This window comes from Diabrotica undecimpunctata, chromosome 8, assembly GCF_040954645.1.
Source record: "Diabrotica undecimpunctata isolate CICGRU chromosome 8, icDiaUnde3, whole genome shotgun sequence".
Lineage (NCBI taxonomy): Eukaryota > Metazoa > Arthropoda > Insecta > Coleoptera > Chrysomelidae > Diabrotica > Diabrotica undecimpunctata.
Genome location: NC_092810.1, coordinates 72,861,777 through 72,878,771, shown reverse-complemented (window position 1 = coordinate 72,878,771; position 16,995 = coordinate 72,861,777). Strand labels below are relative to the sequence as shown.

Sequence of the window (16,995 nt, the reverse complement as noted above, 5' to 3'; positions counted from 1 at the left end):
TTCGAATAGGACTCTGGCTGGTGTCTGAACTGTTGATTCGTTAACAACAGATCTGTAGGCCATTGTGAAGAACGGAAGATATTGGTCCCAGTCTCGCTGATGATCGGACATCATCTTTGTCAAATACTTGCCAACTGTCTTATTCATCCGTTCTACCATATCATCCGATTGCGGATGGTATGCGATATTCCTTTTTTTCTTCATGCCTAGTCTATCACAAATTCCTTGGAATAGATCGCTTTCAAAGTTTCTTCGTTGGTCACTATGGCACTCCAAATCGGCTGATATATTCTTTGATCAACTTATCTGCAATGGTGGCGGCCTTATGGTCTGGAAGTGCGTAAATCTCGACCCACTTAGTGAAGTAATCCATTACTACCAACATGTACTTGCCTTCATTTTCACTTTCTAGAAATGGTCCAGCAATGTCCAAAGCTATTCTTTCAAACGGGCTTTCAACATTATATTGTCACATAGGAGCTCTTCTTTTTCGGTAAGGCCCGTTACTCGTAGCACAAATAGTACATTTCTTACACCAGTACTTTACGTCGTCGGAACTGTTCATCCAATAAAACCGTTCCCGAATTCGCTGAATGGTTTTCTTTATTCTTTACTGACTATATGACCCAGATAATTGACTTTACCGTAAAATAGCTGGCACTTCTTGGGATTTAACATCAATTGGGCAACTTTAAGTCGATTAAAAACGCTTTCTAAATTCTTTAGATGATCTTCAAATGTCTCCCCCAAGACGATTATGTCATCCAGATAAACCAGGAATGTTTTCCAAGATAACCCTCTCAACACATTTTCCATAAGCCTCTCAAATATCGCAGGCGCATTACAGAGTCCAAATGGCATAACGTTGAATTGCCACAATCCAGATCCTGTGGTAAAGGCTGTCTTCCCTTTATCTACTGGGTCCATTTCTACCTGCCAGTATCCAGACTTCAAATCCAAAGTAGAAACAATTTACTTATCCACACTAATCCACACAGAACCTTGTCGTTTCGTTTTTCTTCTTAACCAGGACCACCGGAGACCCATGGGCTCGTAGAAGGTTCTATCACCCCGTCTTTCTTCATTTCCTGAACAATCGTTTCAGCTTCTTCTCTTTTCGCCTGTGGTAATCGTCGAGCTGTTTGACGAATTGGCTTAGCATTACCAGTATGAATTTTATGCTTAACAACGGTAGTTCTTCCCGTCTTTCCTCCTTTCGGTACGAAAATATCACGATAGTGCCGAAGAAATTCCCTTAATTTCCTTTTCTCCATCTGATTTAGAGAATGTCGAATTTGTCGTTGTAATTATCGAATGTTGTCGTCTGACGGATTATGGATGTCACAGGTACACAAGTTCTTACTTTTGACTCTTTCTTGATGGTCACTGGGTAGTCATTGACATTGATAAATCTCACAGGTATTTCTTTAGCTGAAGTCACCAATTCCTTTCCAATTATAATTCCTCGGCCAACATCGTCGTCATGGTTCCAAGGCTCCATCATAAGAGGTGTCTCTTCGTCCACAATTCCCTGCTATACCGTGCAACAATAACCGTGCTACTATGATCGTTTCACTTCTCTCAGGCACGACTGTATCTTGTTTAACGGCTGCTTGCACAGTGTTGTCATCATGTGGATGAAGAAATACCCCCTCGTTACCAACTTTGATTACCTTATTCTTAAAATCCAATTGGAATCCATGCATATTCATTACGTCCATTCCTAATATAACATCCTCTTCGATGTCAGCAACTATAACAGTATGGACGAACTTTTCTGCCCCAATTCCTAATTGTACCTGGATTTCTCCATGAATGTTGGCATTTTCACCTGTAGCGGTCCAAAGTCGCAAACTCGTTGGTATTCTTACTGCTGTTGATAACTGTCGGGCGTATAATGGTTCTGGTCGCTCCAGTATCCACCAACAACTTATGCCTTTTAGCATTTATTTCTCCATCTACATATACACTATCTTCACGACATTTCAAAGAAGCTATTAGTATGAGAGGGTCTTTGGAAAGGTTCCGGGTCGAAGCTGCTCCCCTAAAGCCGACCCGTTCTCGTTTTCCTGATGGTGAGTTTCTTGATTTTATGGTCTTCGATTCTTAAGCTGCGACTGATATACATGCTTCAAATGTTCGTGGCCATATCGCATATTTAACCTCTTGTTCAGTTGTTCTAAATCATCCGTCTCCTCTACGGCTATGGTCTGAAGCACATCTAAGGCATCTACTCGAAGAGCGATAGTCAGGTTTACAGTCTTTTTCTTTTTCAGACCATCCATTCGCTCCTGCAGCTGATTCGAACTGTTTCATGTAGTTGTTCCATGACGATTTCCCGTCGAAAGTTAGGACTTTAACATAAACAGAACCTCCAATTCCTTCAAATTTCGGCCGTGTTTCCAACTTACATTTCGTCTCGTCTTCTTTTGTCTCTACTGTAATTGGATTGTTTCCTCTCTCTGCGGTCCCTGTTTCCTCCATCTTCCTTTCCATCTCTTTCATCTTTTCTTCGACGGCCAACATATCGTCAGCAACTTGGTTTTTTAACGACGATGTTCTATCGTCGACGGCAGACATCTCAGAAGTGACTTTAGAGATTTCCAAAGAGAGGTTAGCAGAAACTTTGCTTTCCAGAGAAGAAATCTCGTTAGAAACTTTGTTTTCTAAAAAAGCGATGTCGCCGGAAACTTTGTTTTCTAAATAAGCGATGTCGCCGGAAACTTTCGAAATATCGCCAGAAACTTTGTTCTCTAATGATGCGACGTCACCAGAAACTTTCGAAATCAGCATGTTTGTCTACAAATATATAAGTTTCCGGGTCCAAACCCTCTTCCTCCAAAGCGTTCTTTAGTCGTTGGACTAAATCAGCCTTTTTTCCGGTAGAAGCTAATTCTCTGTCCTCGAGATGTCTTCTTAAATTCGTAACTGTGAGCTCATAAATCGTAGTCATTTTCACAATGTATTTAAAATATTCCACTCTGACACCACTGAACTATTATTATAAATCTAATTTATTATCTTTATTATAAAATGTTTTTCACTTTACGAGTTTATTTACATACATGTATTTAATCTACATCTTCTTCTTCTCGTGCCACTCCTAGCGGAGATTGGAAATCATCATGGCCACTGCGACTTTGTTAGCAGCGCGCCTAAAAAGTTCAATCGAACTACACCCGAACCATTCACGTAGATTACGAAGCCACGATATTTTTCTTCTTCCCACACTTCTTTTGCCCTTAATTTAATCTACATAGATTAATCTACATAGAAACACTTAAATATTAATTTATTTACACTTATATAATTTATTATATTATTATAATTTGCCAAATGGCAAAGGTGAGGATTGATATACGGATGAATTTGAAATCCGGAAAGGTGTCCGCCAAGGCTGCATACTCTCTCCGAAGCTTTTTAATTTATATGTTGAAAATATATTTGCGGAAGCATTAGAAGACACGGAATTAGGCATTAAGGTGAACGGCATACCAATTAGCAACCTACGCTATGCGGACGACACAGTGATTATAACTGATAATTTGGAAGATCAGCAATTATTACTTGATAGGGTAAATAGCATAGGTAAAAAATATGGCCTCAAAATCAACATTTTGAAAACGAAATATATGGTCATTAGCAGAAACCCTCCAGAAAACCCGATAATATGCATAGGTGACGATCGCATAAAACGCGTGAAAACTTTTAAATACCTTGGCACCACAATCAATGACCAATCGGATCCACAACAAGAGATAAAAACCCGAATACAAATGGCAAGACAAGCTTTTGTGAAATTCAGACCGCTCCTATGTAATCAAAACCTAAATTTCGAAATACGCTACAGAATGGTCAAGTGCTACATATGATGGTCCATCTTGCTTTATGGCATGGAAACGTGGACTTTGAAAAAAACATCTATCAACAAACTTGAAGCATTTGAAATGTGGTCATTGAGAAGAATGATGCGCATACCTTGGGTGGATAGAGTTCGAAACGATGACGTCCTTAAGAGAGCCGGCGTGGAAAGAGAACTCTTTGAATTAATTAAAAAACGCAAGATTGGTTACCTTGGGCACATATTGAGAGGAGCAAAATATGAAATACCACAGTTAATCCTACAAGGGAAGATCGAAGGTAGGAGAGGAGCCGGCCGCAAACAATTATCCTGGTTAAGGAATATTAAAGAATGGACAGGAATACACAATACAGGCGAGCTGTGTCACGCCGCCAAGAACAGAATTCTAGTAATGAGATAGTCGCCTACGCACTTTGGTGTATGGCATGTTAAGAAGAAGAAGAATTTATTTAAAACATTCACACTGGTTACAATTTAAATAGCCGCGCGAACAATTTATTAATCGACACTTGTTTTCGACTTCCCTTTTAAATCTCAAATCGTCCGTTTTGGAAAGACCAATACTCTTTCAGTAGAAGAAAAAGAGTGTGAAGAATATTATAAAAGTACATTAAAAAGGGATAACGAAGGAAGATTTGAAGTTAAAATACCCTTCAATTCTAATACAAGCCTATTAGGGGACTCAAAACAGCAAGCATATGCGAGACTACTGCAATTAGAGAAGAAATTTCAAAGAGACAGAAACCTAGAAAAAGAGTACAGGAAATTTATGAAGGAATATGAAGACTTAGGTCACATGAAATTGAATAAAACCGAATCCATAAATAAGCAAGGGTATTACCTTCCTCATCATGCAGTAATAAAAGAGGATAGTATCACAACAAAATGCAGGGCCGTGTTTGACGCTTCCAGTAAAAGTTCAACAGGAATCAGTCTCAATGATATAATGCACTCTGGACCTCGTTTGCAACAAGATCTTACAAATATATTAATAAATTGGAGGTTGTACAAAATAGCATATATGGCAGATCTAGAGAAAATGTTTAGGCAAATAAAGATAGCTGAAGAAGATCAAGTTTACCAGAAGATATTATGGAGACAGCCTGTAAAAGAACCAATAAAGGAGTATCAGTTGTCAACAGTAACATACGGTATGAAAGCAGCGCCATACCTTGCATTACGAACGATACAGGAATTATGTAATGACGAGAAATTAAAATATCCACTAGCTGCGGAAATTGTTAAACACAACATGTACGTAGACGACGTGCTAGCTGGATCAGAAACGTTGGATGAAGCTCATCAAGCCTAAACAGAGTTAACAGAAATGTTCTAGAAAGGGTGTTTATTAAGAAAATGGCTTAGTAATAGTCAAGATTTATTGGAAGCCATACCGAAGGAACTAAAAAGTGTCTATCTTAAAACATTAGACAAAGAAAATATACATATAACGCTAGGAATCCACTGGTCATCACCGGTTGAAGATGTAATTACATTTAAAATAAATATGACCGAAGATAAAAAAATAACAAAGAGGCTGGTGTTACCGGAAATAGCAAAAATATATTACTTATTAGGAAGGATTGCGCCAGTGATAATGCAATCAAAAATATTCGTACAAGATTTGCGGAAAAAAAGGATATGTTAGGACAAAGAATTGGATAATTCTGATCAAAAACGATGGATTGAGTATTACTCACAACTAAAACACCTCAAAGAGATAGTAATACTTAGGTGGAATAATCTTACCAATTCAGCGAAAATAGAATTGCACGGATTTGCTGATGCGTGTACGAAAGACTACGGAGCAGTAATATATACTAGAACATTATGTCATGAGGTGAAAACAAGCCTTATAGTAGCCAAAACAAAGGTTGGCAAAGCCAACAATCTGGCTAAAACAAACAAATATTAGGTTTCCAATACCAGAGAGATTGGATACCGACGAAGAGAAAAACACAACCTTAAAGGTTAGTGACACCTGCGAAAGATTTTCAAATCTGAATAGAATGCAACGAGTGCTATCTCACTGCATTAGATTTGCAGACAAATGCAAAAAAAAAGAGAGGTAGAACATGAACAACTCACCCCTCAAGAATTAGAGAATATCTTGCAAAGAGCAATAAAGCATACTCAAGAATTATATTAAGCAGAAGAGATAAAAACGCTAAAGAGTGGAAAACTACTTAACCGGAGGAGTAAACTATTAAACTTAGTACTCTATGTAAATAACCATGGCATGTTACGGGTTACAGGGAGACTTCAGAACTCAGAGTTAACACATGATGAAAAGCATCCTTTAATAATACCTCACAAAAGCAAATTAAGTAAACTAATATTGCAACATTGCCACACAAAAACGTTGCATGGAGGCCTACAACAAACTCTGCACTACATAAAGAAAAGATTTTGGATCACGCACGGAAAAAGAGTAGTGCGAGAAGAAATAAACACTTGTGTCATATGTAAAAGATACAAGGCCGAAACGGCTCAACAATTAATGGGAAGTTTATCAAAAGCGAGTGTAAACCAAGCTCATCCATTTGCAAATACTGGTGTAGACTACGCCGGACCAATTAAAATAAGAGCAACCAAAGAAAGAGGGTACAAGAGCTATAAAGGATATATAGCAGTATTTGTATGCCTAGCCACAAAAGCTGTACATCTCGAAGTAGTAAGTGATATGACAACGGATGCATTTGTAGCTGCATTTAAGAAATTTACTTCAAGAAGGTGACAGTGCAGTCATATATACAGTGACAATGGAACAAACTTTGTAGGAGCAGTAAACCTGTTATTCCAAAATAATGAGAAAGTGAAGGAACGCATTGGCACTCCATACCAGCGTATGGGCCACATTTTGGAGGTTTATGGGAAAGCGCTGTTAAAATTATGAAATATCACTTGAAGAGAGTAATTGGGGATAGTTCGTTATCATACGAAGAGCTAACCACAGTGCCAGCTCAAATAGAGGCATGCATGAATTCCCGACCTTTATGCTCTGATACGGAAGATACGGAGAACAGAATAATAATAACCCCAAGACACTTCCTAATTGGGAGAGAACTAATTTCGCCAAATAGGAAGGAAGAGTTGAGCACATATACGAGTATGCCACAAAGGTGGAGGCAGTTAGAAAAAGTAAAAAGAGATTTTTGGAACAGTTGGAGACATGACTACTTGTCAAATCTACAACAGCGATATAAGTGGCAAAAACCCGTCACAAACCTAGAAAAAGAAGTGGTGATAATAAAGGAGGACGACACCTCGCCGGGGAAATGGCCACTAGCGAAGATAATCAAAACACATCCCGGAGCTGAAGGTTTGACAAGAGTCGCAACAGTTCAAAAGGCGAACGGAAAAGTAACTACTCGTCCTATACACAAGTTAATACCAATAGTACGAGAGCCCACCTCACGAAAGACAAATAGAGCACGTAGTATGTGGAGAAAATTTATGTTTTGCATCCTATTTTTAGTATTTTTGAAGCCATCAAATGAAAATTTGTACAAAATTTATACCCTATCCCCTGTATTATATTCAGAGCATCTAAGCGATGTATACATATATCGAGGGATATTTAGAATAAAAACTCATCTAGAAAAGAAAAAATTTTTAGATGGTGAACGAACGATAGATTCAATGGTTAAAACGCTGGAAGATATGTGTAAGACAAGCAATATAATAAATTGTGATTCACTATCGAGCCAGCTAAAAGAGGAACAAGAACGAGCAAAAATGATAAGTCGAGCATTAGATCTGGAAGTTAAAAGAAGGCCGAAGAGGGATCTTCTAGGAACAGTCCTCACATCAGTATTTTGGGTAAATGATGAAGTATACAGGGACATAGATTCCTTGGACGAAAATCAGAAGGATCTAATAAAAAATTCAAAACATTAGACGAAGCTGATGTTACAAACAATAGTTTTGATTAACTTTACGGAAGATAGAATAAACGGACATTTAAATAAGTTCCGAGAAGCACTGATAAACGGAACAAGGAAGGACATGTCTAAAGGCCTAAGTGATATCTCATATAGAGCTGACACATTAGAGAAAGAGTACATACGATTAAAAGTGGAAGCGACTTATAACCGTGCAATGGAATATGCAAAAGAATATACGAACATATAAGAAAAAATATTAAATCTTCATTACAATCATGGACACTTTATAGATATTATAAAACCCGGACAAATAGAGTCAATCATTTCGAATGCTACAAGGTTCCTTCCACAAGGAGTAGATATAAGAAGGCAGCCAATAATAGATACGGTCGTACAAAATTAAGAAGGAGACATCGTCATTATTGGCTATTTCCTAATAATTGACAACACTAGATACAACCTACTGAGAGTCACAGCTCTTCCGTATTATGAAGTGACATATGAAGTTAAAGGAAGGTGTATAGAATTAAACAAAGGAGAGTTGGCATGTTCACCAATGGGTATCATTAATATGGATACCCAGCCAAACTGTATCTTAAATGAATTATATGATAGAACTACCAACACCACCTGTAATATAATAGAGTACACGATAAAGAAAGCCAGTTGGTTGAAAATGAGCACACCGAACCCCTGGCTAGTCATTCCACCATACGCTATAAATTTAGCTATAATGTGCGGCGGTTCTCGATTTGAACATATAATCAATCAAACGAATTTTATAAAGCTGTCACCAAAATGGGTTGCTCAAACCCGAAACATAACATTACTCGCATCCAGTAATGGATTGGAAACAGCAATTGGAAGTTATTTAAAGACTCCCGTCAGTCCCATTGAAAAGCTTATGCAGAGGCCATCGAGCAAAAAGACAAAAGAGGGAATGTAAAGGTAGTGGGGGCAAAAATATTGTTAGACAGGAAGTGCCATCTTGAGAGGCCAAATTAAACAAGGAAAGAGAGTCTTTCCTTGTTTAAGAAATCAAATTTAGTTGGGTTATGTTATTATTTGTCCCAACTGTCACATGAAATCTTATTTATATTGAAGTTTTTTAACAATTGTTTCACATTTTAGACTGTTATCGTTATTATTTAATTAAAATTTTCTCGTCTAAGACACATTCTGAAAACTATTTTATAGCTACTGTTAATAAGTGTCGGAAAATTTAAATTTGGCGCATTCGCATTTCCGGATATGTCCGCCATCAGAGGCCACTTTTTTGGTCGCCTTTTCATAACGATTAGATTCCCTCTTTTGTCTTTTTGCTCGATGGCAGAGGCCAATCATAAAGCAGAACAACATTCCCAGACATAATATTCGGGGAGATGAATTGCCAAATATTGTACTTGAGGCAGAGCAGTTTGACCAAGATATATTCGAACACACGTGGAAAACCATTGCTAACCATCAGTGGATTCCTATTCGAACACAGTGGATTCCTTATTTAACCACGGGACTAGTCACTATATTCATTGTTAAGTTTATTGTCATTATGTGGAAGGTAGTCAGATATTCGAAACTCCAAGAGAGCCAAGAAAACATGAGACACCAAGGTTCTTGCATCCAACCTCATCCAGCGCCTCGAAGACATACGGTATCACAACCAAATTTAAATAAAACTGTAGAGAAAGCCCCTCCTAGATCAGTTTGACTTAATGAGCTTAGATTTGAATTAGATAGTTTAGCTGAATCATAAATTCTAAATATTCAAATTATAGGTTGCACTGCTCGGGTAAGATAGTAATTCAAAAACAGAGTGAATTAGTGTTATGATTATTGTTATATTATTATTATTTTATATTTTATATGTGTTTAGATATTTTTTATTAGTCGTTTGTTTCTTTATATAGTGGCCAATATGTTCAATCACAAATTAATCCCCTAATTTGTAATCTCACATTATTCTTAACATCTTAACCTTTTATAGTTTTACCGTGTATAAAAGTGTTGCAATGGCCAAAATCATTTTTTTCAAATTTTTTTTTTTTTTTCAATCAGTTGCTTTAATAAAGTCCTCGTAGACATACCGTCTCAGGACTTGCAACTTAATGTAGAGTCATATGTCGCCATGTTACCAATCCAACGGTAACTTTACCATCCTATTTGTAAACACGACATAATGTAAACTAAACTTTATATATGAATTTTTAAAGGGTTCTTACCCTCATATTTAGTGGCTACATTCATGTAATATATTGACACTGATGATGGAATACTTATTCCGAAAACGTTTTGTCTTTTTAACATAGCCCGACTGGGCTTTTTATATACCTTTTTATAAAGGATTTTATTGGAAAATTTTTTATAATATATTCATTCTTTGTAATTTCGTTTACTGTTCTCTGGAGGTGTTCGTAGAAGCTTTCTTTTGTATTTACTTCTCTGTTGTTCTCAGGTGCATAAATTGCTATCTCATTTAAGGCCTTGACGTCTTGTTTAATCTTTATGCAAACTACTCTTTCTGGGACATAGTACAGTCTTCTACGTGGTGTTCTTTCTGGTGTACTAATAGTGTGACTCCTTTGCACTTCAGGCGGAGTTATAATTAAAACATGCTAGACATAATGCCGAATTGTCTTTATATTTTGTGCCATTATGTCTATACTCGTTTCACTTTTTTATGTGCTTCATGATTGTTTATCGTTTTCTAACATTTTTATTACAACCGATACATTTTCCTTTTTTTAAGTCTGGTCCCGTCTCAGTTAATGTGTGCCATTGTTTTGAGCGTGTAGTAGAGTGCATGATCTAGGAGTTCCAAGTCTTCTTCGGTTTTGCAAATAGTCGCACGAAAATTTAGTATAGATCATTTTTTGGTCTAAAAATTTGCATGTTATTTATAGCATTCTTATCTACCCTCGGCTCTCTGACGTGTGATCTGAATCGGTATTGAAATTTTCGGTTCGCCTGGGAAGGGATTTCTTATTTTGCAGCGCTCAGATTCACATCCTGTTTAGGTACTCTTGTTAAGATTAAAGTTGGGGTATTTTCCGATTTTTATAACCTCTTTCACAGTGACTAATTTAACGTTTTGAAATTTTTCAGAAACTGCTTCTAGAAGCGATGAGTTATTGTAACGATCAGTTGACGACGGATGAAAAACGAAGAAATAGTCACGGACCTATGTTAATTTACATGTACACGCCAAGAGATAGAGGACCTTATCAAGCGCCAGCCTATTTTCCGGAAATTCCCAAAAATCACACAGAAGTTAAGACTTTATCGTATTCAGACATTTTAGTACCAAGAGAAAAATTAGTAAAGGGTGCTTATCCCGGAGCTCTAATGAATGTTTACTATCCGGGCTTTCCAACTATGAAACATCTGAAATATAGGGTAAAGAATTTATTTAAGAAACGAATTATTCAAGTTAATTTTTAAACACCTTTAATGCAGTAATCCTTTGACTACAGTATATTATTTTTAATAAAAAATCCTGCCTACGGCAATATTTACCCTGTGAGTACACCAATTGCATCGTTATATTTTTTTTAATTTTACTTAGTTGTACATACTTCTCTAATTTCTTTCGTTACTCCACTGTTGTTCATTCCATTATTTTATTAAATCCATTTGAGGATTAATTATGGAATGTATAATTCTCAGTTTACGTTTGACTGTAAAGTTTTTAGTTAAGATAACATAGTTTCTTCTTTCTTGACTATGATACCGTCGCATACTGTGTATGCGACGCGAGGTCTGTCCAAATGTATCCGACTTTCACTTAAAAAAATTTACGGCAAAAAGTTCCTCAGAGAAATGAGAAAAACTGCATTGCATTTTGCTTTTAAACACAAAAAAATTGTGATTCGAAAAAATGATCGCACTTTGATTGACATTCTGGTCGACATTTCAGCGCAACATATATGTACACAACATGTAAAATGCGCGCATAATTCGCTATTCTAAAATTACGAAAATTTTGTCTTGGGCTTCATTCATAATTTGGGAACGATGAATGTGTGTCAAATTCATTGAAAAATTCTAAGGATAAAAATATTCTTAATATAATGAGTTGTAAAATAAAAGTTGCATTTTTGCGTAAGGAAAATATATTTCAAAAGTACATAGAAAATGAAACATTTGCAACTTAGAAAGTATCGACAGGAATGAGTTCAATTTTGTTACTCAGGGGTTTTCGAGGTCGAGGCTCGATAACAACGATGGTCCTCGAACTACCTGGTGCACAGGATGGACCTCGTCTCTTGCAGCATGTTAATTTCATTCTATATCAGTCGACAGTCGTTACTCGGAGGTTTTCGAAGTCACTGAACACGAATATGATGACGGTGATGGTCCTCGAGCTACCTGATGCCCAGTGTTGAACTCGTCTCCTGGAGTTTTGTTATGTTCATCCGAAATCAGTTGAACGTCATAACTCGGAGGTTTTCGAAAGCTCTGAATACGAATATTATGAAAGCGATGGTTCTCGAGCTATCTGGTGGATGGTGGACCGCGTCTCTTGGAGTTTAATGTTAATTTCATTCTAAATCAGTCGACAGGCATTACTCGGGGGTTTCGAGGTCACTGAACGCGAATATGTCGTTAATAAATTACCTCAGAATACCTCATGCAAGTTTGAAACTTCAAAAAAATTATCCAAAACAATATTTTTTAAATTTGTGTGCCAAAAACTTTAACCAGTTTTTGGCACTGATGAAGTACCAGGTGATATATATTATAATCTTTTCTATAGCAGCTCCCGCCTTTTACTTTCACATGTGCTCTTATGCTTATTTTTCCCCTAGCTCTATTTAAAATTATTATGAAAATCACTGTATTTTATAAAAAAATTTGGATTTAGAAAGAATGGCTTAGTTTGAAATGTGGCACGTAAACATTGTGCTGGGTGACAATGGCACGAATATGGAAAAGTATGAAGAAATAAATTCGAATGATACGATTAATTCTTAATCATCTTTTTTTACTTACTAAAAAAATGTTTCTATTTATATTCAAGAAATCCATACAGAATTACTTCAGTGACATAGAGCACTAATAGTAGCACGTTTTGGACTAGAATGCTTCGAATAGAGAATGGGAATTATTTCGAAGAATAAGCATTGCGAGATTATAAATGAATATCGGATACTTTTGAGACATTCTTTTCATATTAAAAAGTTATATATATATATATATATATATATATATATATATATATATATATATATATATATATATATATATATATATATAGTTCTTCTCTGAATTGGTTCATACATTTTTTGGTACATCTGTTCTTTTTCTGTCAGGTTACTGTTCTTCTTTCTTCAAAGCCTTCTCTTCGATTGTGCGTGTGCCTCGTTTTCAGACTTTATTCTTTTCTAAAATCTTTAGTCTTGTCACATTATTATGATTCTTCTATTTTTTCTATTTTTTTGTCTGGCCCATTTTAAAACTTTTTCTGTTTTTTATATAAATATTATGTATTTCTTTATATTATCTGTACAAAATGTTTAAATTGTCCTTTTAGGGAGAAGTTCAAAAAGCTCATGTTAAAGTATTTGAACAGCCAAGCAGAAACGAGAGTATGATTATTCATGTTATACCAAATTCTAAATTCATCGGTGACATGATTCCAGTTGATCTTTTGGGTACATCTGTATTCATTGCGTGGCCACATCTAATTGAAGCGAAGTAAGTTGCAGATAGTGTATAATTTATAATGTTTCTTAAAACTTATAACATATCATAAAAACCTCAAGGAGTCTTATCAGAACAGTCAACGAATTAGCACGTTAAATGCTAATTATTCGTTTTTATATTTTCTTGGCAAAGTTAAAAACGAGTTTTGTGAATGTGTATTTTAACTATAAACATTGGTAAGGTGACTTTATTTAAATACATATCGACAACATAATAAATAGGCCAGTATTTTCTGGCTCCAAATAATTAATATTTTGGCGTACAAAATATTAGTAACCACATAATGACATCCTCATCTACGTCAACTAAACCTAGTCCTGCACCAGACCAACAATATTTACAACCTAAAAATTATTTTTGCGTAAACAGGTAACCAACTTCTAATGTTTGTCCATCACGAAATCAAGCAATCATATTTAATGCAATTAACAATACCAAAATTGAAGATTACCTTCACAGTTTAAGCCTAATAATTCGACCAATCAATATTATTTTTTGTTCAAGGCTATCCAACAACAGAATATGCATTTACTTAGCAAATGAAAAATTAGTGGATGATCTTATTACCAACCACGGAAAAATCAAAATTAATCAACAGCTCTTACAAGCACGTCGACTAATCACTCCAAGTCAACGACTAGTCTCTAACGTATGTCCGTCTATTCCACACTTAATCTTAAAATCTGAATTGCAAGCACCTGGTGTCAATCTTTTGTCATCCTTATCGTTTCTACGGATAGGGACATCAAGTCCTGAATTCTAGCATATATTAAGCTTCAGGCGGCAAATTTACGTATCCCCTTTAACCAAACATACCTTACCCGATTATTTCGTTATCCCTTATGAGGAGACATCATATAGAATATACTTATCTTTAAAAAATTAGACTTGTCAATGCAAAAATACCAAGCATTTAACAAAAGAATGTCCAGTGCAGGTATCTGTATCAGGCGACACAACTTTAATACCTCACAATACAGAAGCAGGTGAGAACCCCACTGAAAATAGTAACAATCAGGTGACTAAAGAAACAACTAGTGACATACAACAGAAGCAAACCCAACTGAATGAACAAGCTGTGCAACATGAAACACTATGCACAAAACTCTTAACTAACCAAATAGAAACAGATCCAGTACCACAAAACCGCACAGTTTCCGACGTTCAACACCGTCCCCAACTCCTTCATCAAAACATGTTTTTGATTTACCAAAAAACAGAGAAGAGAAAAAGACGAAATGAAACCAAAACAAGAAACCAAAAAAGACGGTAGAGGAAACGCTGCAACCAACAGAAGAATTATTTAGATACCAAAATTCCAGTTATGCTTTAAACTGTGAACAACTAATAGATTTCATCGAAAACAGTACAGTATCTTCAGAGCAAGGATATATACTAATATAATTTCTGAAAAAATAAACCCTAAACTAAAATAAAATTCTTCGACAAATTCATCCAGACTTCCATATACTTCTACATATTAATATAATTAAAACATAGAAGAGAACAAGTAACCTTCACTCGCCTCCAGATTGGCCATACTCGGTTAACACATGACTAACCATTAAAACGTGTTGAGAAACCTGTGTGTGACATGTATAAAAGTGTCTTAACAGTAAACATTCTCGCATTCCTCTAAGACTGCGAACTTTTATTAAAAATCTAGTATTTTCCTCTGTATAGATTCTTTTTAGGGCTCTGTATAGGGCTTTTTCTAGTTATCCATTGTTACTGTTAATATTCTATTATTAGGTTCTAATTTTGTAACACAATCCATACACGCTAATAACCCTGCGTGGTTGGTTGATGCGTCATGTAAGGAAAAATACCTTAAATATCTTCCCATCTACAAATTATATCTCATTCGAACTTATAAATTTTAATGAAATTTATTTTTAATTTATTTTAATTTTTGGGTAGTTTTATACCAATGTGTAACCCTTTTTTAATGTTGCTAGAAAGGTCACCATTGGATATACTTCGAACGGCAGCTAGATGGTTGGTGGAGAGCGAGTCTTGGGTTCGAAACTAGCTTTTGGAATTGGTAGTTGGTTCAACAGAACAAATTACCATAGATAAGATAAGATAGAATACGTAACCTTTTGTAAATAAAAGGAGAACGTTTGGAAATCTTAGATGTAGAAGAAAGTTAAGAAACAACAAACTATGCTCTGAAAACTGAAAATGTACAGGATATGAAAGTTAATATTGTTGATTAAATGGTGTCACAAACTCCATAAAGAGATAACAAATATGTTCGGCGAAAATTGTCCACACACTTACCTAAGACTGATACAGCCTGATCTTTCTTTCTGGCCGACCTATACCTATCAAATGGTTTCAATTTAATACTTATTCAGGGAATTTGTTGGTAGTAGAATATATTATTATATTATATTATTAAAAACAAAAACAGTTTATTCCAACAGATAGGTGAAATATATAGCGAAAAACAATGGAGGGGTGAAATAAATCCCTGTCACACTGGATTTCTTGAAGATCTTGGTCAGATAAGAGAGATAAGACTTTCTCTTATCTGACTGAGATCTTCAAGAGTTACGGTGTGAAAGGGATTTCACCCTATTCGATTGTTGAATGGAGAATTAAACACACAAAAAACTTCTGAAGGAAATTACGCACAAATTTATTGAGATGTTTATAGTTTAGGTGTACAGACGATACTGATTAAATATTAAATGAATACAAAAATCTTTCTTAGGACTACTTCGAAACTCTGCTAACACGTTCAAACAATTATGAAATAGTCTAAACAAAATATCGAAATAACACAATGGCGGCTGATCTTGGAACTGCTGAGGAGGCTCGCTCGTTATAGTCTCTAATGTTACATGATGATATATATATATATATATATATATATATATATATATATATATATATATGAAATAATAAATTCCATATATTATGGCATTGGAGCACAAATTAGTCAACATTTTTACGTCTGAATCGGATTCAACAGCTATTTCAGTATCTCTACTTCGTCAGCCGTCCGAGCTGATTCCGATTCAAACCAAAAAGTCTCCAACTAATGTCTCCAAAATCTTCCCACTTTCAGTGGTTCAGACACAACTAACCAATTAAATAAATTGTTTTCTGTCCTCTGGCCTGTAGAAAATTTGCAAATATTAGTTGCTTTCAGCAAAAACTTGCTATTGCTCTGATGAAATAAAAGCCATATATTATGGCATTAGAGCACATGTTGCTCTGATGAAATAAAAGCCATGTATTATGGCATTAGAGCACATGTCATCATATATGGCTTTTATTTCATCAAAGCAATAGCAAATTTTTGCTGAAAGCAACTAATATCTGCAAATGTTTGATAGGCTAGAGGACATAAAACAATTTATTTAATTCTCTAGTTCTTCGCCACCCAAATCACTTAACGGTACTGGTAGCTATTGGGCTACTCAATCTCCCAGCACTTCAAAGGCGTTTTCAATATTTTCCACTAGCATCATATAAGCATACAACATAAATTGTAAAATCCACAAGAAAAATAATTCCTGCAGCTGGCTGTAT

At 35.6% G+C, this 16,995-nt stretch overlaps 1 protein-coding gene across 3 annotated transcripts in view; it reads left to right on the top strand.

The window, feature by feature from the left end:
• pcm (5'-3' exoribonuclease pacman) overlaps positions 1-16,995 on the top strand; it is a 160,287-nt gene that overhangs the window by 27,892 nt on the left and 115,400 nt on the right. For all 3 annotated transcript variants that reach the window (XM_072540490.1, XM_072540489.1, XM_072540488.1), the window contains exons 7-8: positions 10,852-11,142; positions 13,280-13,443. In XM_072540490.1, the coding sequence (XP_072396591.1) occupies positions 10,852-11,142; positions 13,280-13,443 (455 nt within the window). The remainder of the gene's footprint in view (positions 1-10,851; positions 11,143-13,279; positions 13,444-16,995) is intronic.